The sequence below is a fragment of the Schistocerca nitens genome, chromosome 4 (assembly GCF_023898315.1).
Source record: "Schistocerca nitens isolate TAMUIC-IGC-003100 chromosome 4, iqSchNite1.1, whole genome shotgun sequence".
NCBI lineage: Eukaryota > Metazoa > Arthropoda > Insecta > Orthoptera > Acrididae > Schistocerca > Schistocerca nitens.
The window spans coordinates 382,601,435-382,628,255 of NC_064617.1; the positions used below are offsets into that span (position 1 = coordinate 382,601,435).

Genomic DNA, 26,821 nt, shown 5'->3' on the forward strand with positions numbered 1-26,821 from the left:
GGTATTTTGTAAAACCTAATATATCATTATGAAGAGAAGAAGAAAAGTAATATGATGTCATGAACAAAGTAAAAAAAATGGTTATAATTTTGAACAAAACAAATGTGACTGGTCATTTTGACCCCTTCACAGCTCTAGTGGTAATACTGGTTTTCTAGCAATAAGGCCTGTTGGGATTTATGCAGAGATTGCCCTGGGCCAGGAAAAGGAAGTATATTTTGTGGTTACCATGTCATGTTATAATACGGGAAAATGAGGAAGCTGATTAGCAGCTAAGGAAGCTTGTCATCCCTTTGTGAGCCATTTCATCACTTTTGAATGGGAAGGTCATAAGCCTTTGGAAAGAATAGTGACTAGAAGTGCGACCCCGATCCAGGTCTTTTACCCCCCCGCTCCCCCGACCCACGGGATTGTACTCTTGCAGCAATAGAACTCATCAGTGTATGTGGCATTTCAATACTCTCTGTTTTAACTGTCTGTTTATATTCTGATGAGAGATCAGGTGTTAATTTCAAGTGGGGACCTGCACGGGATGAATGCGGTAGCAATTTTAAAATTTTGTGAATTATCCCGATTCCAGCCAGAACTCTCACATTGGAGGTATTAGTGTTTTGCAAAATAGTTGGTTCATTCATTTTTAGTTGATTAATCAGCCAGCCATATATATTATCTGCGGTGGTATTTAAATATCATCTTCATGAAGCTCTGTATTTTAATAATTATTTTAAATCATTTGTGTGTGTGTGTGTGTGTTGTGTGTGTGTGTGTGTGTGTGTGTGTGTGAGAGAGAGAGAGAGAGAGAGCGCTTTAACAGTCACAGTGGTTTAGGTTTCACGTGGGCCTTTTATTATTATGTTGCTGAGTAAGATAGCTTGTGTAGTTAGTCCTCATCAGAAATACTTAAGAAATATAGGTCATAAGCTGTATGAAAGCACAAATTTGTGGTAGTGAGCATATCTGAGAAAATATGTACCTTCTGCATAAAGAAGAGTTTGGAGAGACTAACTAGGAATACTATGGTGGCTATGTAATAAGAAACTTCCTCCTCAGATATCTTTCCATCATCTGGGAATCAGTCATTTAAAACATGAAAGACTGGTGATCTTCCCATTACTGTGAAACTTGAGCTTCTATGAGATGACGGGCACTCGACAACTAATGACACAGTTGGTTTACAAAAACAATGTGCATAAGATAATGAAAATCATTAATTCTGCTGGATAAAAGACAGGGGCCTTTATAATTATATTCAATTTGTTGGTTCTGCCAGCTTTATAAAGGTTGGATTCATCCACCTTAAATTCTCTCATTTTCAATCCAATGAAGAGTCGTATAAATCAAAAGTATAGAGATACCACACTATGTGAAGGACAGACAGCATTTGTAAATTAAGTTTTGTGATACCAGCACATAAGCAAGACAAAACCCGTTTATCTCTATACCTCTGCATAAATTTCTCAGGAAATAATCCTATGATGTAGATATTGTCTAGTTGTCCTGGGGAGGGACTGTTAATTTGTGTTACAAGGGATGAAGGAACACAAATCATATGCCAAGACTAGAAAAACTTGCAAATTAATGCAGCCTACTACTTTTACCACATCTCTATGTGCAGCCCTGGGGCAACCTACCCCCAAACGGTTACCTCAGATCAGGTTTCAGCATCTGATGGTGGACAGCACTGTCAAAAGGTTAAAATTCCTGTGATAATGGGTGTGGGTGGTGTACATTTCTTAGGTTAAAATGTAAGTGAGATTTAGAGGAGTCTAGTATCAAATATGAAAGAAAATTGATTGAATAAGGTTATCTTGATACAGCAGAATATTAAATAATTAAAAACAAGTTTAAAAAATATATACTTGAGGACTGTGGTTTCCAAAAAGAGCATATTTAGCTATTAAAGTTTATCAGACACTACTAGGAAGTATTCAGATCATTCAACATTAAAACTTGGGTAATTATGGCCTTACTTGCCTCACAGCAGAAAATAAATAGTAACCTGTGGAGATTTGAAATTCTGTTTATTAATAAAAATGCAAAGCATGCAGTTCATCTAAACCATGGTCACTTTACTTTGATCTCTCTCTCTCTCTAATGAGATTCCTTTGTTTATTGTAGTTAATGCGTATTTGTCTTCTTTTCCATTAATAATGCAACATTTCACTAACGGCATATTTCTCCTTTCTGATTCAAACAGATTGCTAAAGGAAGAAAGTATAAATGACCAAGAACGAGGGAAGCTTGCATATTTCATTTGTCAATCTGTGTCAAGTTATCCATCCTTACTTTCGGTGAACCAGGTTGCAAGCTTATGCCAAGATATAAACAAATGGCTTCAGATAGACCATTCAGCATCGGCTGTGTCACCCACACAATCAAATCTACGGACACAGAATCTGAATGCTTTTGAGGTGGATGGGACACCTGCTGGAGGGCTGCAAACAATACTCACACTAGGTACTGGATACAGGTGCTGCACCCCTTGTACACATTTATTGTTTATCTTGTAAAAACAGAAAATTTTCTGCAGGTGATGGTTGAAGTAATCACTGTAGCAAATATATCACAATTGAGGAAGTGGAGAAAATGGTCAGTATATTGCAGTGCAATAAAGCGGCTGGGGTCGATGAAATTAAGTCAGAACTCATCACATACAGTGGAATGTCAGGTCTTAAATGGCTACACAGGATAATTGAAATGGCATGGGAGTTGGGACAGGTTCCATCAGATTGGACGAAAGCAGTAATCACACCAATCTTTAAACATGGAAACAGAAAAGATTGTAACAACTACAGAGGTATCTCTTTAATCAGCGTTGTGGGTAAAATCTTCTCAGGTATTGTTGAAAGGAAAGTGCGAGTATTAGTTGAGGACAAATTGGATGAAAATCAGTGTGGGTTTAGGCCTCTTAGAGGTTGTCAGGACCAGATCTTTAGCTTACGGCAAATAATGGAGAAGTGTTACGAGTGGAACAGGGAATTGTATCTATGCTTTATAGATCTAGAAAAGGCATATGACCGGGTTCCTAGAAGGAAGTTATTGTCTGTTCTACGAGATTATGGAATAGGAGGCAAACTTTTGCAAGCAATTAAAGGTCTTTACATAGATAGTCAGGCAGCAGTTAGAGTTGACGGTAAATTTAGTTCATGGTTCAGAGTAATTTCAGGGGTAAGACAAGGCTGCAACCTGTCTCCGCTGTTGTTCATATTATTTATGGATCATATGTTGAAAACAATAAACTGGCTGGGTGAGATTAAGATATGTGAACACAAAATAAGCAGTCTCGCATATGCAGATGACTTAGTTGTGATGGCAGATTCGATTGAAAGTTTGCAAAGTAGTATTTCAGAGATAGATCAGAAATGTAAGGACTATGTTATGAAGATTAACATCTCCAAAATGAAAGTAATGGCAGTGGGAAAGAGATATTAACGGACTGAGTGCCAAATAGGAGGTACAAAGTTAGAACAGGTGGACGGTTTCAAGTACTTAGGATGCATATTCTCACAGGATGGCAAAATAGTGAAAGAACTGGAAGCGAGGTGTATCAAAGCTAATGCAGTGAGCGCTCAGCTACGATCTACTCTCTTCTGCAAGAAGGAAGTCAGTAACAAGACTAAGTTATCTGTGCACCGTTCAATCTTTCGACCAACTTTGTTGTATGGGAGCGAAAGCTGGGTGGATTGAGGTTACCTTATCAATAACGTTGAGGTTACGGATATGAAAGTAGCTAGGATGATTGCAGGTACTAGTAGATGGGAACAGTGGCAGGAGGGTGTCCACAATGAGGAAATCAAAGAAAAACTGGGAATGAACTCTATAGATGTAGCAGTCAGGGCGAACAGGCTTAGATGGTGGGGTCATGTTACACACATGGGAGAAGCAAGGTTACCCAAGAGACTCATGGGTTCAGCAGTAGAGGGTAGGAGGAGTCGGGGTAGACCAAGGAGAAGATACCTGGATTCGGTTAAGAATAATTTTGAAGTAATAGGCTTAACATCAGAAGAGGCATCAATGTTAGCACTGAATAGGGGATCATGGAGGAATTTTATAAGGGGGACTATGCTCCAGACTGAACGCTGAAAGGCATAATCAGTCTTAAATGATGATGATGATACCAGTATTGATGACCCTTGTTTTGATCACAACAAATGTAGATTCTTCCTAAACGTCGGTCAGGAGCCTGAAGATAGTGTAATAAAATGCAGAATCTGTTTTCCAAATAAAATAAGGTTGGAAATATTATGACTGAAAAGTTTTAATTTGACATCCTCTATTGAACAGCCATGTCTTGCAACCATCTCTATAAAGATGGACATACAGAGAAAATTAATCATCTGAATCTCATCTCATGCCCCATGTGGATTCTTCTTAACTGGATTTGTAGGTGAATCCTGTCTGTTCCTCCCAATTTTTTTCTGTATCACCCATTCCCTTCCTCTGCTCTTGCTCTAAAAAATGAATACTTACATCACTTTTGTTCCTCTATTGGTTGTACTGATATCAGCTTCTATTGTAGAAAGTAACTGCAACCATATCTTTATAGAAATTTAACTATATGTGTTTGCTTAACAAGAGTCATATGTTTGTGGCAATGCATTATGTATGGTGGTGGGCCTAGAAGATGAGTAAATATACATGAAATGCGTTTCTTCAGATAAATAGTGTAATAGAATAAGTCAGCAGAAAAATTTATGATCATATTCTGCAAAATATGTCAGAATAATAGTTAGCAGACTATAAAGTGTCAATGGCTTTGCCAAAGTGGTAACACCAGTTCCAGTCAGGTCACTGAAGTTAAGCACTGTCAGGTATGCCAGGCAATGTTGGCAAGCATGGTGCACTCAGCCCTCGAGCACTGTTGGCAAACATGGTGCTCTCAGCCCTTGTCGGGCCATTGAGGAACTGCTTGACTGAGAAGTATCAGCTCCAGTCATGAAAGCTGACAACAGATGGGAGAGAGGTGTGATGACCAAATGCCCCTTTATGTCCATATCCAGTGTTGCCCATAAGCTAAAAATGACGTGGTTCGTCAGCACCATTGGGCCTTATCACAAATCCTGTCCAAGTCATCTTGTATCCTCCTGCAGTCACTCAACGGCGACACCTTTCCGTACACCACAGTGTCATCAGCAAACAGCCGCACATTGCTATCCACCCTATCCAAAAGATCATTTATGTAGATAGAAAACAGCAACAGACCTACAGACCTACCACACTTCCCCGGGGCACTCCAGATGATACCCTCACCTCTGATGAACACTCACCACCGAGGACAACGTCCATCCATATCCAGGAGAATGGAGTCCCATAGGGCTCAGTCTTGAGCGTATCTCTATTTTTAGTGGCCATTAATGGTTTAGCAGCAGCTATAGGGCCGTCCGTCTCACCCTCTCTATGTGCAGACGACTTCTGCATTTCGTACTGCTGCTACAGTACTGGTGTTGCTGAGCATCGCCTACAGGGAGCCATCCACAAGGTGCAGTCACAGGCTTTAGCCCATGGCTTCAAGTGTTACGCCGTGAAGACATGTGCCATACATTTCTGTTGGCGTCATACACTTCTTCCGGAACCAGCAGTTTACCTTAATGACGATCCACTCACTGTAGTGGAGACATATCAATTCTTAGGTCTGGTTTTCAACTCTCGTTTGACTTTGCTTTCTCAACTTCGTCAGCTTAAATGGAAGTGGTGGCAGCACTTCAATGCCCTCCGCTGCCTGAGCAACACCAGCTGGGGTGCAGATCGCTCCGTGCTGCTGCAGGTGTACAGAGCACCTGTTCAATCCCACATTGACCATGGGAGTGTGATTTATGGTTCAGCGGCGCCTTCAGCATTGCGTTTGCTTGACCCATTGCACCATTCCAGAGTTCGACTAGGGACAGGAGCTTTTAGGATGAGTCCAGTGACAAGCTTACTGGTGGAGGCTGGAGTCCCTCCATTGAAGATCAGACGTGCACAACTGCTCACCAGTTACATTGCACACATTCAGAGCTCTCCTGAACATCCTAATTACCTACCGCCTTCTTTTCCCAACCATGGTGGTTCGCCTCGCACATAGGCAGCCCAGGTCAGGGGTAATGATTGCGGTTCGCGTTCGATTGCTTCTGTCTGAACTGGAGTCCCTCCCTTCACCACCTCTCCTCGAGGTCCATTCACATGCACCTCCGTGGTGTAGCTGTAGGCCAAAGCTTCGCCTGGGCCTTTCGTGTGGCCCTAAGGACTCCATTAACCCCGTGGCTCTCCTCTGTCACTTCCTCTCGATCCTTGAAGTGTTCCAGGGCTCTAAACTGGTTTACACCGACGACTCGATGGCTGATGGTCATGTTGGCTTCGCCTACATCCACAGAGGCCATTTTGAACAGCATACCTTGCCCGATGGCTGCAGTGTTTTCACTGCAGAACTGGTGGCCATATCTCGTGCACTTCAGCATATCTGTTCATGCCCCAAGGAATCGTTTCTTCTGTGTACTGACTCCTTGAGCAGCCTACAAGCTATCGACCAGTGCTATCCTCGCCATCATTTGGTGAAGTCCCTCCAGGAGTCCATCTATGCCCTGGACTGGTCCCATTGTTCAGTTGTGTTTGTATGGACCCCAGGACACATCAGCATCCTAGGCAACGAACTTGCCGACAGGCTGGCCAAACAGGCTACTCAGAAACTGCTTCTGGAGATGGGTATCTCTGAACCTGACCCGCGTTCTGACTTTTGCCGCAGGGTTTTTCGGATTTGGGAGATGGAATGGCATTACAGTACGCACAACAAACTGCGTGTAATTAAGGAAACTACAAATGTGTGGTAGTCTTCCATGCAGGCCTCTCGCAGAGAATCAGTTGTCCTCTGCTGGCTCCACATTGGCCATGCTTGGGCTACCCACAGTTACCTCTTGTGCTGCGAAGACCTGCCTGAGTGTTGGTGTGGCGCCCAGTTGACAGTGGCCTATATTCTGGTGCACTGCCCCACTTTGCTGCACAGCGACAAAATCTTGGGTTACCAGACTTGTTCCGCTCATTTTATCTGACAACGCCTCATTGGCTGATTTAGTTTTACATTTTATTCAGGAGGGTGGGTTTTATCATTTGATCTAAGTTTTAGCACATGTCCTTTGTCCCTCTGTGTCCTCCACCCTAGTGCTTTTAGGGTGGAGATTTTAATGTGTTGCAGAGTGGCTGGCTCTTCCTTTTTATTCTCGTAGTTGGCCAGCCACTGTAATCTGCTTTCTTGTTTTACCCTCTGTTGTTTTCTTGTCCTCTTTTGTTCCTTTTAGTGTTTGTTGCCTTTCCTTCGTTTTTGTGCATTTTCCTTTCTTTCCATTTTGTGTTATCTGTCTCATATGTTTTATTCTCACACTTGTCGCTTTGTTTTATTAGGAACAAGGGACTGTAGTTTGGTCCCTTCCCACCCCTTTTATACCAACCATCCAACCAGGAATTTTTCATTGTTTTGGTTTTCAGTTAAATTTTTGTAATCTTTAGAGGTAAGAACTAATACACTAACAAAGAATTTTACTTTAGCCTTCTACTGCAGAATATAACTGCACCAATAAAGCACAATGCGAGAATAACACCAAAATAAAACTTTAGTTGCAAAGAGAATGCATCATTTACAACAACATAACACAGTTCACACACAATCGCCTGCCAGCAGCAAAATGTGTCAAAGGCTTTTGGATGAAGACTACGCAATATTTCACAACAAAAAACTACTTTTGATGAGCTTGATGGCACAGTTGTTTAAATTAGGTTTGTTTGAACAATTGCCAGTGGGCTCTTGCACACATGCGAAGCAAAAGTCGCATATGAGCAGCACCTTCTCCCGCTTCTCACTGCAAAGTGTGGCTGTTGCTGTATAGGTAGTAGCCGCAAGCAGGCAGATGCTTCTGGGTAAAGTTATTCTGGTGCACCCAAACTCAGATTTGCACATGCACAGAGCAGTCAGAGTTGCAGTGGGGGGTAGTCTCTACGTGACCCATGTTTATATTTTTGATTTTACTGTTTTGACTTCCTTTACAGCTCTCAAGTCAAATGAAAACAGAATGGATTTCTATCAAATGAATACATTCACATAATTGCAGAAAAGTAAAATATGTTATTAGTTTCTGTTTTCTGATTTTTTTTCTCTATGTATTATTGGCACTCCAACATTAATCACCTTGCACAACAATGAAGTTATTTTTGTTGGTTTGTGAAAGAAATTTGGCTTTTATTAACCCTTTCCACAGAGGAAGTCAACTGAAATGAAGTGTTTCATTCTAAACTGTTGACTATTTTCAACTGTTCACTGAATTTTAATTAGATGTTTTCATTTTCTTGTATGCATCACATTACGCCACAATAAAGAACCAACCATGAGATGAGATACAAAGAAATTGGCTTCCCGAAAACCACACTGAAAAGCTTAAGCAGAATTTTACATATCTTCCTTCTGTCAAACACAATATTTTTCAATCATAAGATATGTTTCAACATTTATCTGCTGCTCCTCTAGGCACGAAATTATTTCTTAATTTGTGTTGTTCACATCTTAAGTTTGCAGAATGCCATTCTTCAGTAAGTTATAGTATGGCAGCACACCATGTTTTATCATTGTAACTGCCCACAAGGCTTTGTATTTTGTTCTGGAATATAATATAAACTGCCAGATATACAGTTTCTTGGCTTCCCAAATAACTTTGTTCATTTTTTATACAATTTGAAAAAGTCATGAAAATTCTTATTCTTCTTAGTTCTGCTGTATACAAATAACATTTTTTTTTCCCCCTGAAGAAATTTGTATTCCTTCTTACCAGGTTTTTGCAGTGTTGTGTGAATTTAAACTTGATTGGAAATGCTACATAACAGTATTGCAGTGTGCAAATAAAAAAAGTCACCACATAGAAAAATATTAGAGTCCTTTGAGTTGTAGAGTCTAGTTTTGAAATTAATCTTGTTATGTGTGAGAATGTGCAGTGAATTTCTCAAATCACAGAGCATTTGATTTTCATTTAAAACTTAACACTTTGAGGACCAACCACTTAGAAAAATTTGAGCCCAGAAGACCAGACATTTATGTAATTATTTAAAATTTTAGTACCACATTTGTGCTTGATGTATCTTAAAGGGCAACACATGCAAAAAAAAGAGTAATATTATATGTGAAAACATAGCTTTTCTTGTTGCCAAACTATATGTATATGTATATTAAACTAACATATTGTGGTTGCTCCCCCCCCCCCTCCCCCTCCCTCCCCTTACACTTTTGTAATACAAAAATATGCAGCATACATGTTGCTGTGCATCAAAGATCTTTCCAAAATGTGTGTTTTTTTTTCCCTAAAGTGCCGGGAAATTTTACACTGGTGTATAAAATGTGCATCATTGAAAGGTCTGGTAAGTTTTAGAATTCCGAGGAAATGTATACTGTCACGTAACATGGAGACTATGTATTTTCACATGGAAAAATGTGTATATTAATCTGGAAAAATGTATATTTTCACCCAGGAGAAAGTGTATTTTTAACTGTCAAATCCGAAGAAAATCCTGACCCCTTTTTTTCTTTGTCTGCATATGCACCCTGTTACCAGTTTTCGGTAGCTTGTTGATGTTAAGTGCCCCCAAATGTTCTTGTTCTATGGAAGAAAAGATTTTAAGAAGCTCTGATCCTTGTCCGCATGACATTCCTGACCTGTCAGACTTTGATGATCAGGAGAAACCATACTGCATTTGCCCCAGAGTCAAGGATAGTTCTTGTGCAAGCATGCATTCCATCACACCATTGGTGCAAGTTGAAAGTTTGTGCAAGGGTGATCATCTGGCATGATGACGTAATTAAAACTAGATTGCTGAAATCAAGCTGGCCGACTACTTTCTTACACTTCCTTTGTGCACCACCTGTTCTACTTTTTATAGTCTTGGGCTTGACAACAGCTGCTGCTGAGGTACTCAATCTAAAGTGTAACTTCTAAAGACAGTGTAATAATACTCATACTATTATCATCTTTAACACAGGAATAATAAGAAAATTTTAATGGGTTAGCAAAGTAATGTTATGCTTGTCAAATACCAAATAAGCCAATCACTGTGGATGCACAAAATAGAAACAAAATGCAACAGTACAGTTTTTGTAGCTGGAAATAACTTTGTGTGTGTACCAGTTATCCATTTGAATGTACATTTTTTTGAGTTAGAGAATCCAAAATATATTGTGTGTTAATATATTAAAATGAAAAACATTTAGTGTAAATTACTGTGAAATATTTTAAAAATATACTAAATATCAGAATATTAATTACAATTTTTGCTTAAATATTGAAAATGTACCAAAGAATTAAAACTCCAGGTAGGAATATGAACAATGTAGGAAAATGCAGATTGTTACTTACCGTAAAGAAGACCGCCAAGTTGCAGATAGGCACTATTAAAAGACAGTCACATATAGCTTTCGACCACAGCCTTCGTCAGCAAAAGACACACACACACACACACACACACACACACACACACACACACAAAGTATTCATTCTCTGATACAAATGCTTTTTAAACTATCATAAGAAAATGAATTGTACACAACTGTACACAATAGAAGTAACATAAGTGTCAGAAATCCGGATCTGTAAAATGCATAGTAAAAGCTGATGAAGTCTGGACTAAGAAAACCATGGCAAAATATTATCAGAAGAAGAGACATTCTGTCAGATGTACTCCTATGGATCCAGAGTTCATTATTTTATTTAATTAAGTGTGAGGTAATATAGGCTGGAAGGAGTAGTGTAAAATAAAAGTTGGGTTCAGCGATAAGGAATATTGGCTGTTATGACTGTTTTTAGCACAAGGCAAGAAAAAATGATAGAAGTAAATGAAATCAATAAAAAATTAATGATAAAAATAATTTTCATATTTCGTAAATAAAGTATTTCTATCAAATTAAGAAAATTTTTTACCAAATTTTTCTCAAGTTTTGAGTTTACACATTTTTTCTGGTTACGTCCTTTTTTTTAACTCACCTAAATAACTATTGTACACAGTTATTGAAACTAAATTCATCATTCGTTTCAGATAACAGTGTGGAAACAAATCGATCCATGAGGCTGTATGCATTTTCTCTGATAAGAGAACTGGCAGAATGCCACACATTGCTGCATCACCATTTGGCTGAAGCAGTTTTCACTCATTGTGATATACTATCAGAACAGTGCTTTCGAACTGCAGCTAAAGAACATGATGTCTTACTTCAGAAATCAGTGAGTGATTACATTATAATTACTGTTACATTGTAATGTCTGTTGCTATTAAGATGTATTCAGTATTAAAATTTTACGCACCATATGGACTGACAGAATCTTGTGAAACAGACCAGGTTTCTTGTAAACAACTTTTTGGTTTCATATCAAACTGAAGCACTACCATACAGTCGTCCATCCTGAAGCCTTATATGCTTCAAAATGTTTAATACTCAATAGGAAGAGACTTACTGAAAAGCTTGAAATCCAGGAGAGAAAGATAATGAGGGAGATACTGGGGCCAGTCAAGGAAGGCGACAATTATAAAAGGCGACCCAACCGAGAGCTCTAAGAGTGCTGTGAAACAATCACAGATGTAGCTAGGAAAAAAGTCTAGCATTTTATGGACAGTTTACAGGATGCATCGTGATAGATTGACCAACTAGCTCCTCTGTTACTGGCAAAAGAGGAAGACCAAGTCACCATAGTTGATGGAAGTGGAGAAAGATCTTCAGGAACTGGGAATAACAGAAGGAAACTTGAAGGATCGGACAATACTCATGAAGAAGCATAGACAGAAGAGGTTCCAGGACAGACTACCAAGAAAGAAGACTGGTGCCCTCTGGACACAGGAGAGGAAGGAACAACACAGCCAGAGGATGCATAACTACTGTGCAAATGTCAAAGCCCACTCCAAATGCAATAGTTGAATGTCGTGGTCCTTAGTTGGCCTATATGAAATAAGAAGAAGAAGAATACAAAAGTGTGAGGCTTATTTATAAAGTCAATGTATAGATGCTCCCCAGCAAGACAAATAAGTGTAGTAGGAGAAGTTTCTGGACCTCATGATACATGCATTTCATATTTTAAATTTAAGAACATCACTTTAATGACAGTGGTATTGATCTCATTTTCAGCATGATCAAGAATAAGAAAAAAGAGAAAAATTGTACTAACAAATCATTTGTTTCTGGATTTCTGTGAAAGACAGTGATGTAGGGAAAGACAATGATGTGGATGTCAATTCTGTTCAAAATAAGGCTTATTTATTTAACTATTTTTAACGACTCTGTATCTCAGAATATTATTCTAAATCAGTGGTAGTCAACCTGGTCCCTACTGCCCATTAGTGGGCATTCTAGCTTTCGCGGTAGGCAGTAGGTGTTTTAAAAAAATTTTGACATAAAGATGTTCCATCCCAACTATACTGACATTGACTTTTCTGGCTTTACTAAGCAGTAGAATGTCACATAATAGTCTTTTTCTAAAACTGCAACAATGGTTTGGCAAGCTGACTTCTGTGTGTTATAGTATTGTGCCAAATACAATCATATAACAGTCCCACTGTTGTAACTATGTATGTGAGTGGCTCAAAGACTTCTTAAGTTGTAGAACCAAGTATGTTGTCATTGACAGCGAGTGTTCATCGGAGACTAAGATACGATCAAGAGTGCCCCAGGAAAGTGCGATAGGACCATTATTATTCTGTGTATACATAAATGATCTGGCTGACAGGGTGGCCAGTAATCTGAGTTTGTTTGCTGGTGCTATGGTGTACAGGATGGTGTCAAAGAGGAGTGACTGTGGGATGATACAAAATGACTTGGACAAAATTTCTAGTTAGCGTGATGAATGGCAGCATAAGCACAGAAAAATGTAAATTAATGCAGATTGGTAGGAAAAACAAACCTGTAATGTTTGTACACAGCATTAGTAGTGTCCTGCCTTACAGTCATGTTGGTTAAATATCTGGTCATAACATTGCAAAACTACGTGAAATGGCAAATGTTTGAGGTTTGTTCAAGGGAAAGTGAATGACTGACTTTGGTTTATTGGCATAATTTTAGAAAAGGATGGCTTATCTGTAAAGGGGGCGGCATACGAGACACCAGTGCAACAGATTCTTGAATACTACTTGAGTGTTTCAGATCTGTACTAGGTCAGATTAAAGGGAGACATGAAAGCACTTCACATGCAGGATTTTAGGTTTGTTACCATTAGGTTCAAATAACATGCTAGCGTTCAGAAACTTAAATAGAAATCTCTGGAGGGAAGACAACATTCTTTCAAGGAACATTATTGAGAAAATTTAGAGAACTGGCATTTGAGGCTGACTGCAGAATGACCCTACTGCCGCCAACATACATTTCGAGCAAGGACCACAATGATAAGATACAAGAAAATAGGGATCATAGCGAGGCATGTAGACAGTCATTTTTCCCTTGCTCTGTCTCCAAGTAGAACAAGATACGTAATAACTAATAGTAGTACAGGGTACCCATGCACCATATGGTGGCTTGCACTGTATGTATGTAGATGCAGCTAAAAAGTTATTTATTAGGGGAGTGCTCATGACTGTGAGCATCAGATTATTGGACATTAGTAGCAGTAAAAGGAGTCATTTCACAAATCATGGCATATGCAGAAAGAGGAGGCACAACCTGTGACCCCGGCAACAACATATCTGCCACTGTTTCCTGCATACAGTGATGCAGCAGAAGACTGGGACACTTGCAAAAGATGCCTGCAGCAACATTTCGAGGCATTTGGGATAACAGACATAAACTTCTGCAAGGCCTTTTGTTTCTCATTTATTTAACCCTTGGATATCAGTTGTGTCAATTTGCCCCTTATGAGGACCTTCAAGTATTTCTTTATCAGAAGTGTGAGTTATTTTCTACCCATCACTGTAAACATACTCACATTATTGCTGCTCGTGTAGAGTTTAACTGCTGCCAGAAATGGTCAAAACAGACTTACAGGACATGGGCAACTGAACTATTTGGTCTTCGCCATTATTGTCATTGGGTGACAAATGTTCATAAGGAATCCTGTGCTGATCAAATGGTTTGTACTGCAATTGTATGTTATGCTCCTGATGGGAAAGTTCGAGAGTGAGCTCTACAGTGTGAAAATCCTATGCTTACAGAAATATTGAACATAGCTCAGTCATTTGAAGTTTCATAGGCTGCAGGTACTCAGAAAGAAGCCTGATCCGAAGTTTCAGAAATCAGCTTCTCTCACCCATCCCAGCCTTCAGTCAGTCTGCAAGGGAATGTAGACACTATTGCAAAGGTCCAGCAGACGTCTGTAGCATATAGATAATAGGTGTTCCCAAAAACAACAGTCCGCGTCACAAACGTGGCAGGCTGATGCTCCACTGGCTTCATGCACTTACTGCTTCATGTCCCAAGTGCCAGGCAACATGTAATAGGTGTCATAAGGAAGGACATGTTGCTTCTGTATGTAACCTCTTTCCAAACCTGAGTGAGGATGAAACAGGCATGGATGTGAACAGTGTGTCAGCAGTGATGATGTCTCAAAGCAAATTATGCATTGAAGTGTGTGTGTTAAACAAGTCATTGAAATGGAGGGGGACACAGGTGCAGCAGCATTGGTGAATTCTCAAACTTATGTGCACTTGGGTTCTTCCCCTCTGACTCCAGTGTTACAGAGGGTGATGAGTTATAATAAACAACAGATTCCCATTGTTAGACAGTTTTCTGCATGTGTGACTTACAAAGCTGTGGTTCACTCATTAACATTCCTGGTTGTGAACAATATGTACACCAAAAATCTGTTTGGTTTGGATGCTTTTAAACTGTTTCGATCCTCCATTGATGATGAAGTGCATGCGGTTTATAATCAAGTTCTGTATCAATAGTTAGATGCTCTCTGTGTGGAATTCTCCTGTCTATTTTTTCCAGGACTGGGTTGTGCAACAGAATTTCAGGCTGCTCGTGTTACAATGAAAGTCCCCCCCCCGCCCTCGCCCCACCTGCCTCCATTTTTCCCTGGCCCACCTGATACTGGTAACTTAACCCAATCAAGTAAAAGCAAAATTAGATCGTCTTCAATCCTCTTCTTCCAGTGAGTGGTCAGCACCATTGGTGATAGGCAAAGCACCTACCAGTAAATTATGCCTCGGAGGTGACTAAAAAATCTGTTAATCCACAGTCACTCACTGATACCAGTCCTTTCTCATGCCCTGATGATCTGTTAACAAATCTTATGTGGAGGGGTGAGGGGGGGTCATTATGGCATTATTTTTCAAAAATTGACCTAGTAGAGGCATATTCACAGCTACTGCTCAACAAGGAATCTAAACACCTTCTACTTACAAGTACCCCATTTGTGCTTTATCAGTACTAGCATTTGCCTTAAAGTGTGGAAAGTGCACTGGCTATTTGTCAGTGCTCTTTAGAGCAACTCATTGTATGAGTTCCAAGCTGCATCAACTATTTAGATGGTGTAGTAGTGTGTGGTGCCTCTATAGAGGATCACTTGCCGCACCTTCATGCTCTGTTTTCTGTTTTACAGTATGCTGGTTTAAAGTGCAGTTTGGACAAGACACAGTTTTCTCAACCATCCATTATTTATTTGGGTTTTGAAGTGCTGTATGCTGACATTAAACCATTGCACCAACATATTGATTCTATTGCTGCATTGCCACGCCTCACATCCATCAAGAAATTACAGGAATTTTTAGGTCAGATTGTGTTGTACAAAAAATTCATACCAGATGCTGCTGCTGTGGCACAACCACTCCATGCACTATTGCATAAAGATGTTCCTTCCCACTGGTCTCTGGTTTATGGCTGGACATTCAAATTGTTGAAACTCCAGCTGCAGTCGACTCCTTGTTTGGTCACTTTTTACCCAGGCCAGCATCTTGTGTTAGTGACAGACCATCTCAGTTTGACCTTGGTGCCGTCCTTGCCCATAAGTATGCAGATGGTTCTGAATGCCCTATTGCATATGCCTCTAAATCCTTAAATTCAGCGCAACAGCATTATTCTCAGATAGAGGAAGATGCTTTCACGGTGATTTATGCTCCAAAGAAATTTCATATTTTTCTGTAGGGTCGAAGTTTCACCTGATCACAGGCAGCAAACCACTGGTGTCTCTTTAACCCTTCTGCATCCTTGCCAGACAAAGCCGCGCATCACTTACAGCAGTGCTCCCTTTTTCTGTCACAATACAACTATGAGATACATTTTTGTCCTACAGCACAACATGCAGTTGCATTTACCGATTGGTCCGGATCCAGAGTTTGATAAAGAGGAATTACTTTGTTTTCATTTAGACATGGAAACTCAAAATGTTATGGGTGGTTGTCTTATCGCTAGCAGTAAAATTGCAGCTGCAGTAGGCGTGGGTCCTGTTTTAAGTCAAATTGTTTCTTTTGCGTAACACGGCTGGCCAGACAAACCTCTGGGTCATGCTTCTGATCTTTTAAGAAATTATAAGTTTCCATAAGTGGTGCATTATCTGTCCGCTTCTGCGGCAGCAGTTGCAGAAAATGGCCCCCAGTTTGTATTGAGGAATTTGAAGAAAAGTGCTGTTTGCCATGTTGCAGCTCCTCCTTTCCACCCTCAATAAAACGGGGAAGCAGAATGACTAGTATAAACATTTAAGATGAAAAAATATGTTTCAGATGTGTCACATAAGTAGCTCATGACTGGTTCCTCGGTTCTTATCAGTTCATCCCTATTGGCGATAAAAGTCCAGCACAGTTGTTGCAAGGTCATCATCCCCGTAACCTACTGCATCAGCTTCGGCCGACACCAGGCCGTCCACTGGCACTGTCGCCGCATTGCTTCTGGCCTGGCACAGCTTTTTGAGCTCACTGGTTTGGCAGCCGGCAGAAATGAGTGCTGGCGGTAATCGGAAGTACCCGTGACCAATTGCTCTGCATCATCTGCACAGCTGAGGGGAGGACGTTGCGACACATTGACTAGCTACAACCTGTTGTGGGCAACTGTGCACCGGGTATGCCTCTACCGCCCCACATCCTGCCCCTACCTGACCATCTCCTACATTGTGGTCAGTGCCTTCACTTCCCCCACCTCCGCTGCTGACATTTTCACAACTGTCTCCTCTGTTTTGGGTGCCCCCTTTTAGCTGTTGGTAGCTACAGTGGGATCCCAGCTCCCACCTTGTCACAGCTGATACCACTGCCGTTACCAACTCCATCATGGCTCGTGCTGCCTGTTCCACCACCTTTGCTGCAAACTACTTCCTGGGGTTGGACTCAGACATGGAAATGGAAGCTGCACCAGAATTGCATGTCCTACTATATGGTCTCCAACATTGGAACAGGTGCCGCACCTGTCCGTCCTCTCACCACTTCCAACCATATGCTCCAGTGGTAGCACGTCGCATGAATCAACAACCTATGTCAACCACAGTCCCAATTCAACTCAACCTTACCAGATGCAACTAGGGCAACAGACCAACAAGTGGTGTAAGATAAAAGTGTAAGTTAACTAACAAGTTCAGTTCAGCAAGTTATACTCTTAGAAGCACCTCTCATTGAGTTGACCTAAAGACAGGAATGTTGACTTATTTTGCAATTTTTCAATTCCTGTCGTCTTACAGAAGCAGTGCACCCAGTCAAAATAAAGTGTTTGTTTAGCAGAAGCAAGCAGTAAAAATACTGTGTACAGTAAATAACCACACATCTTGCAGAGGTGTTTTAAAGGATCTTGAACTTTTTACAGTCATCTCTCAGTACATTTACTCCTGAATGGTTTCTGTTTCTGACAAAAAAGATCAGTCACAGAAGTAATTTTAATGCAGACTTTTCCTCCTTGTCTAAGGTTCAGAGAAAAGTTATGTAGTCTGGTGCAAAGATTTTGAATAAGCCCTCATCTAACACAAAGCAAGAAGTTGGGAATTCCTGCCACTGCAAAAGAAAACTATAACTTACCTCATTAACCACTCTTCATATGAATTACCTGAATAATTAGTTTCAAGGATTGAAAACTTCTGTTAGCTACAAGGCAAGTAGCAGTGTTCATTGTAAAACTGCATGACAAGTCCTAGGCATAGCGTATTGTAAGCAGGACACTGTTTTTGCAGATGTTGGTAATGATTTTGTTTGAAAATACCAATGTAGTTAAGTAAATATTAATCTGCCAATAGGAGATAAACAGGAGCTGCTTAATGCGAACCAAGAAGCAGCAGCTTTCTATCTAATATATCTAGTTAAATTTAGCACGAATACTGTTAAGTAGTGTAGTGAGAGTTTAATGTTAATATAGTGTGCAGATTAAGTTTGATTATTTGCTTGTTTTCCATTTGTGTACAGCTTGACTCTTATACATTCACGAAGGTGATCCTGGCTTTTTGTTGTGATTTTTGGCTTAATGACTGAGTATACACCATTTGTGCAACTGTTTCCTATCTCGCGTTAGCTGATAGGAAATCTCTGGTTTTGAAAACTAGCATTTATGTCATCTTTTATTTATTCATATATCTCTTACCACCTTGAAAGCACAATTTTTTCCGGTATTTCATTTCATTTGAGCTAACTACATTTTTTTCAGGTTCTTTGTGAAGTGCTGGACCTACTCAGTCAACTTGTCCACAGTGATAAACAGTGGGGTCCAAAAGCACTAGTAATTGTGAAAAGAATAAACAGTTACGTTACCGAAAGATTTAAAGGGCAACATTCTGATGTTTCCATCCTTATAAGAGCCCTGAATTTCCTTTTAAATATAGGTATGTATACAAAGTAAAAAATACATACTTGAGAATATTATTGTAACTTACGCTATTAATGAACAATGATCGTGACCAAGTTGACTTTAGGAAAATTAGAACTGATATAAAACTCTTGGATTTCCAGACAATTGAGCTCATTTCAGAAACTTCAGTGACTAACTGTTGATATTGGCTGCAAAGGATTTATTTTTAAAATTTATTGTACTGGACCGTTATTGGACTGTGTAATCTTACCCTCCCACACATCACTATTAAAATTCTCTTAGTCTCTTCATGCTTTGAGAGGTGTAAGATATACAAACAAAAAACTTTTTACATATATTCATTATCCCGTTGGTGTTGTTGGCTCCACTTTTTGTGTCTAGGGGTACATTCTTTTAGCTGAAATTTCAATTTAACATTGTGGGTTCCTAATGACTAAATAACTGATGAAGATTTGCCTATATATTTCTTGAATTTTATTCTTTGTCAAATTGTTAAATATCACAACATCTGTACATTTTCCACATTTAAACAATAATTGCATTATGAAGGTGGTATCTGTTCTTTCGGACACGCCTGAAAGAACAGATACCATCTTCATATAGGTCAGGCTAACCAGCCATTGACCTTCTTCTTCTGTGCAGATGCACACGCATTGCCCGAACTCTTACGGGACTCTGTAAGATTGTCTGCCACGAGTAATGGCTCTGAGCACTATGGGACTCAACATCTGAGGTCATCAGTCCCCTAGAACGTAGAACTAGTTAAACCTAACTAACCTAAGGACACCACAAACATCCATGCCCGAGGCAGGATTCGAACCTGCGACCGTAGCGGTCTTGCGGTTCCAGACTGCAGCGCCTTTAACCGCACGGCCACTTCGGCCGGCCCGCCACGAGTAATGAGTGTAATGTGCAGGGGCACTACGAATGTGGTGTGTGGACATTAAGTTGGGAATGTGGGTCTCACAGGCTCAGATGGGTAGAGCGTCTGCCATGTAAGCAGGAGGTCCTGGGTTCTAGTCCCCGTTGGGGCACACATTTTCAACTGTCCCTGTAGATGTATATCAATGCCCTCGACAGCTTATGATATTGATTTAATTATCATTTCAATAATTACATTGTTATTGACAAACTTACGTAAATATCTTCTTCCATCAGAGGCATGCCCACTACTCCTAACATTCTGCCAAACTTACAATATTCCAAAGAGTTTACAAAGCAAAAGAGTTTACAAAGTTTGTCGGCAAAAGAAGAATCTTCACCAAGTTATATCATTACTTTATAAACGAGTACAGAAATAAATTTAATAATTATCATTAGATAGTGCAATTAATAATACAAATTCTAAGTGTGCCAGAAAAACCATAATTTCAAATTTTTCTAAAACAAGAGCGATTTTAACTGTTAGTGCATATCGATTGTAGCGCATTAATTTCTTATTATACATTTTTCCTGTAATATAATACATCATATACAGAATCATATGAAATTCTTTTAGTTAAACACCAAGATTATGTTCACCTATACAAGAATTGATATTATAAATGGTATCAGTTATTTCTTTTAAAAAAAGGTTATGTTAGAGGAGGGTGTCCCATTATAATATCCACCTTACAAAATTTGAAAACAGTATGTTTACAATATTTTGTGACAGACTATAAGGTTTGCCAAACAGTGTACAAACTGATACCCAGGATAGAATATGGATGTATAGAAGTATCTAATACATAACATATTGCGGAAAACATAAGAAAAATATCTACTACAAAAATCATCATCTACACGTGTTTCAGGATATGGCATTCAAATTTTCAGATCTATGGAACATACTGTCACAAGAAAATACTACAAAATCAAAGCTACAACATTACACCACTAAACTATAGATGTAAATACAGAGACAATGTAAATTACTAGAATAATAAATTGTAAGTTAACATCCATACAATCAAACCTTCAAAATCTTCAAAAGAGAAGAGAAAAATTTCAGAGCCTAAGTGAATGAAAAACTCACGACGATGGGTACAGACCAGAAAAATATACTCAATCAAGAATTAGGAATCAGTCAGCCACCTAAACCAGAGTATTCAAAGTTATGTTGACACATGAGAGAACAAAATGTTGGAAAAATATTAGGGACTAAGCTTACGATGTGGGGATTGACCCACAAATCCAAACCACACCTGTTACAAAACAGCAAAAAATGTTTTGACACAACAAAATGAATGAAGTTCATAATCATATCAATAATTCCAATTATGTGCAAAGAGTAACTGTAAGAAACATCTAGCCTCAATCACACACACACACACACACACACACACACACACAGAGAGAGAGAGAGAGAAAGAGAGAGAGAGTGTGTGTTGCGATGACCAGGGGTACCCAAAACAGACGTAAGCACGAGTCTATCCACAACTCAAGTTCCAGTCAGATACAATATTGCAATACTCAGGATAGATTCAAGTAAACATAGTCATAAATAGCTTTGAATAATGACACAATCCAGTAGCTTGAGAACCAAAATCAGAGTATGAAAGCAGACATGCATACGTCTTGCTTTATTGTCTACACTAGTGAATGTGTACCACACCATTTGCTAACTGTCCATGCAAACTAACCTATGTATATAAAGACCTAGAAAATTCACTTACAAATGATAAAAACAATATGCACACTAATTTTAAGTCATGTAACGTATTGTACTTAAAAACATGTGCATTTATGCTGTCTTTCACAGCCTTGGCTAACAATTCACAAATATCAGTCACAACACAGATCCAGTCAACAGATGCTCAAGTACGTTATCCAGCATCCACGAACTCTTTTAAGTTGACTGATAGGGTCAGATACTATTCCTCATTGTAAGAGCACAAATTATAAACATTATCCCATTTTAAAATTGTAAAAGGATGGACTCATTTAGTCTCATACATGTATCAAATTCTAAAGTACATATCTATTAAAGCACGTATCTATATAGTGTATCATAGATTTTAACTCGGTCAGCAGATAAAACAGGACTTTAAAAATCACAACATCATACGTACTACATTCCATTCAAACAAAACACAGCTATGTAGTCTTCTGCATATACTGATAGATTAAAACTCAGTCAATGGATAAGATAGAGCTCTAGAAACTACATGATCTTAAACACTAAATTCATGACAATGGGAAAAGAACGAACAAACAAAAATCCAATCCAAACAACTTCATAGATTTTGGATACACAAGTCTGTATGCATTAGGATGTGGATTTTCATGAACCTCGAATGATCCAATATAAATATCAAAAAATGTCTTTATCTCAGATGTCAACATTTTAGATTTCTCTGTGGCTCTCACCAACACAAGATCTCCTACCTCAAACTTATAAAATCTGCCTTTACCATCCTGTCTCTGTGCTTTCTCCTATCCCCCTGGTTTTTCATCATATCCCTAACACATTCTTCCCTTGCTTGTGGTGACAGACTCTCCATGCTACTCTATCCTGTGCAAGCTTCTTCATCTCCCAGTACCTACTGCAACCTACAACATCCTTCTGAATCTGCTTAGTGTATTCATCTCTTAGTCTCCCTCTATGAGTTTTACCCTCCATGCTGCCCTACAATGCTAAATTTGTGATACCTTGATGCCTCAGAACATGTCCTACCAACCGGTCCCTTCTTCTTGTCAAGTTGTGCCACAAACTCCTCTTCTCCCCAATTCTATTCAATACCTCCTCATTAGTTATGTGATCTACCCACCTAATCTTCAGCATTCTTCTGTAGCACCACATTTCGAAAGCTTCTATTCTCTTCTTGTCCAAACTATTTATCGTCCATGTTTCACTTCCATACATGGCTACACTCCATACAAATACTTTCAGAAATGACTTCCTGACACTTAATTCTATACTCGATGTTAACAAATTTCTCTTCTTCAGAAACGCTTTCCTTGCCATTGCCAGTCTACATTTTATAGATCCATCATCAGTTATTTTGCTCCCCAAATAGCAAAACTCCTTTACTACTTTAAGTGTCTCATTTCCTAATCTAATTCCCTCAGCATCACCCGACTTAATTCGACTACATTCCATTATCCTCGTTTTGCTTTTGTTGATGTTCATCTTATATCTTCCTTTCAAGACACTGTCCATTCCGTCCAACTGCTCTTCCAAGTCCTTTGCTGTCTCTGACAGAATTACAATGTCATCGGCGAACCTTAAAGTTTTTATTTCTTCTCCATGGATTTTAATACCTACTCTGAACTTTTACTTTGTTTCCTTTATTGCTTGCTCAATATACAGATTGAATAACATTGGGGATAGGCTACAAAGCTGTCTCACTCCCTTCCCAACCACTACTTCCCTTTCATGTCCCTCGACTCTTATAACTGCCTTCTGGTTTCTGTACAAATTGTAAATAGCCTTTCGCTCCCTCTATTTTACCCCTGCTACCTTTAGAATTTGGAAGAGAGTATTCCAGTTAGTCAAAATCTGTATTATCATCAAACACCTGATACTCACTGTGGTTCACAGTGTTTTGCAAATAGTTACAACTTTTCCCACAGTTTAAGATACAGAAATTAGTTTTCACATAAATATTACTTTTAGGTTGCAAAATAAATAATTCTTTATCATTTTATCCAAAGCAAGCCTCAACTTTCACTATCCAATCCATACTGATGATTATATTTTCTTCTGGACTGGGGATCACTAAGCATCCATGTTCAAAGGTTTTGCCTTCTATACTAAACATTAAAAGTACCTGAGATTTTACCAATTTGCTTTGCTTACCTGTAGCTCCTCTTATCTTTATACTTACAATGGACAGTTCCACAAAATTCTTACTGTATTTAAGCTTGTTTCTAAATTGTTCAACTATACCACAAATTGGACTACCCTGTATCAATCAAACAGTTCCCTTCCCATTGATCAATCTTAATCTTAATGTAAGGAAATCCAAAATCTGAATTATTGTCTCTGTTATTAGACACCTCATGTAAGAAATCACTTTCAATTTCATCAAATGCTATATCTACACTGATTCTGCAAGGTTTTAACAACTTTACTGGTATCATATCATTACTTTGGTTACTCATGTTCTCAGGTAAAGATTGAACACACTGAATGGATTCCATGCCACAACTAACATCACTTATTACAGGAGGAACACAAAATATATTACTGTCAGAATTACATTTCCTACTTAGATCTTCTTTCACTTCATTCCACCAATTTGGATACAAATTCTGTCTAACGACATCTTACTTACTCCAGAATGCACATTTATTTATGTTATTGTCAATTTGGTTCCAAAAAAATTTCAAGAAGTTTTCACCTTTATTCTCTAAGCTTACAGATAACTCATCTTTACTGTTTGGATCATTACTCTGCATGACATTAATGAAAAACAGCTTTGACTTGTCTGGTATTCCATGACTTTCACTTACATCATTAAATATGTCACTTACCTCTGAAACTTCATTATTCTTAAACTCCACAAAACCTGATACTCATCATCATCATTATCATTCTTCCAAAATTGCTTCATCAATAACATCATTAAGACCACAAGTTCCATCTCCATTAAAGTCACACACCTCACCTACATTCATTTGCAATAAGCTACCAGTCTCACACTTACCACCCTCAGTCATTTCACAGCTCTCATTCATATCTACATCAAAAATACCACCTAATTCAGATCCAATACAGTCATCACTTATTTTTCATACATCAATAACGCTGTTTTCTTAGAAAGAGAAGAAATCATTAGTACACACTACATCAAAATTCTCCCCCCCAGGGGGTCCACAACTCTTTTGTGGATACGTGCATAGCGAGCATGGGACCCCGAGCTAATGTGGCCCTCTCCTTCCTTTCTGGGCTGCATACCTTCCTTTTCCGCGTCCTTCCCCATCCCCCATCTTGCCCCCCCCCCCCCCCCCCCCCCCGCCCATCACCTCCGCCTCTTTCCTTCCCTTTCTCCCCCTCTGGGAGTATGTTTAGTGCCTACGTCCGGAGACGGACGCTCGAAATTGTCACACATTCTTCGCTTTCTCTGTTTGCAAGTCTTCGTCCTTCCTTTGTCCTTCTCTTTTCCTTACCTCTTCTCTTTACCCTTTTCTCCGCAGCAGCGTTTGAGACCTCTCTTCTTTCCTTTCCCTTTCTTTGTTTTTCCCATTCTCTTTTTTCCTCCCTGTGCGTGTCTGAAGGCCGACCCATGCACTTTCATGCGTAGCCGGTGACGGGGTAACGCGTAATTCCCCGCCCTGGGTAGACAAGTAGGACACGTACGTACCCACTGGTAACGGCCAGGCCCAGGGAGGGGTGATTACCCGAGCTGATACCTTCCGAAAGTGCCGATGGGTCCCTCTGTCCGTTTCTCGGGAGGTGTGACCTGAGGTGTGAATAATCACCTAAGGCGGGAGTGCCCTCAGAGAGGGTCCTCACAAGGGAGGAGTGCGCCATTGGAGACGCTTGTAATCATGGGGGATACTTCTGCAATGGTTTCCTCATCTTCTACTATTTCTGCTCATAAGCGTAAGTTCAATGAGTCTCAGCCACAGACAGTTCTTCCATTGTTGCCACAGTTCCTTGTTGTTTCTCGGTCTGATGAAGGTCATGACTTCTCCATGGTCAACCCTTTCATTATTCAGAAAGGTGTTGACGCAATTGCAGGTCCTGTAAAGTCTTGTTCCAGATTACGGAATGGCACCTTGTTGTTAGAAACAGTCAATGCCCTCCAGGCACAAAAATTGCTGCGTACTTCACTGCTCCACACCTTCCCTGTCCGGGTGGAAGCGCACCGCACTTTAAATTCCTCACGTGGAGTCGTTTATACACGCTCCCTCGACGGATTGTGTGACGAGGAAATTCAACATTACCTGTCTGACCAGGGCGTAACGGCTGTTCATAGAGTCATGAAAAGGGTTGACACGAACATCGTTCCAACCCGTACTGTCTTCTTGACATTTGACAGAGTTCAACTCCCATCAAAAATAAAAGCGGGCTATGAGATAATTTCCGTTCGCCCCTACGTCCCAAACCCTATGCGTTGCTATCGGTGCCAGCGGTTCAATCATACCAGCCAGTCCTGTTCCAACCTGGCCAAATGTATTACGTGTGGCAAGTATGCCCATGAGGGTGCTTGTCCACCTCCATCCCCTCGTTGCATCAACTGTATGGGTGACCATGCTGCTTCCTCTCGAGATTGCCCCATTTTTAAAGACGAAAAGCTCATTCAAGAACTCAGAGTGAAGGAAAAGGTGTCGACCTTTGCTGCTTGAAAATTATTCGCCAGTCGAAAGCCCACTGTGCCTCAGACAGGAAAATACAGCACTATCCTTGCCTCTCCTCCACCAACAAAGGAGGCGGCCACGCAGACTTGTGATCTCACCTTTAGTGCCATGGTCATCAGATCGGCCAGCGCAAAGATCGCCCGTTCAACCTCCCCACTTTCGCCTGCTCACTCTATGGCTCACCCTTCATCGGGTTCTGCTAAATCTCGATCCCAACAGTCAGTCACCCGGACTTCCCAAAAAGAGCATACTAGTGAAGATTTTTTATGTACCCCAACTTCACAACCATCGGTTCCTCCTTCATCTAAACATCATGTTTCCAAGAAGGCTAATAAGAAACCCAGTTCCTCTCCTTCTCCGCCACGGCATGTCTTATCTACAGCACCACCTGGTGGTAACCGCTCTCGGCCGTCTTCTGTGTCGCTGATGCGCACTGCTGGCGGCCGATAAACCGGCCGATCGCTGGTGGCAGGAGCAGCTCCTGAACAACCTATGGATCAGGATCTTCTGCCTTCGGCTGAGTGCCGTTCCACGTTGTCGGTCACAACCTCTGAGCAGTCGTTGAGTTGACGGCAACCTTGGTCACATTCTTCCATTTTCTGTCCACCCTACGTCCAATATCCATTGGAATATCCGCGCCATTCGAGCTAATCGGGATGAATTGACGATCCTACTCCCCGGTCATCTTCTGTCTTCAGGAAAAAAAGCTGCGTCCCCACGACCACTTTGTTTTCCCCCATTTTCAGTCAGTCCGATTTGATCTCCCCTCAGTTGAAGGCACTCCAGCACATGGAGGACACATGATACTTCTCCATAATACTCTCCATTATCACCCAATCC

The 26,821-nt window shown here is 40.1% G+C and overlaps 1 protein-coding gene across 2 annotated transcripts in view; it reads left to right on the top strand.

Moving 5' to 3' along the window:
* Positions 1–26,821, top strand: part of LOC126251494 (AP-5 complex subunit zeta-1-like) — a 113,937-nt gene that overhangs the window by 19,002 nt on the left and 68,114 nt on the right. For both annotated transcript variants that reach the window (XM_049951964.1, XM_049951963.1), the window contains exons 3-5: positions 2,198–2,457; positions 11,038–11,222; positions 18,533–18,707. In XM_049951964.1, the coding sequence (XP_049807921.1) occupies positions 2,198–2,457; positions 11,038–11,222; positions 18,533–18,707 (620 nt within the window). The remainder of the gene's footprint in view (positions 1–2,197; positions 2,458–11,037; positions 11,223–18,532; positions 18,708–26,821) is intronic.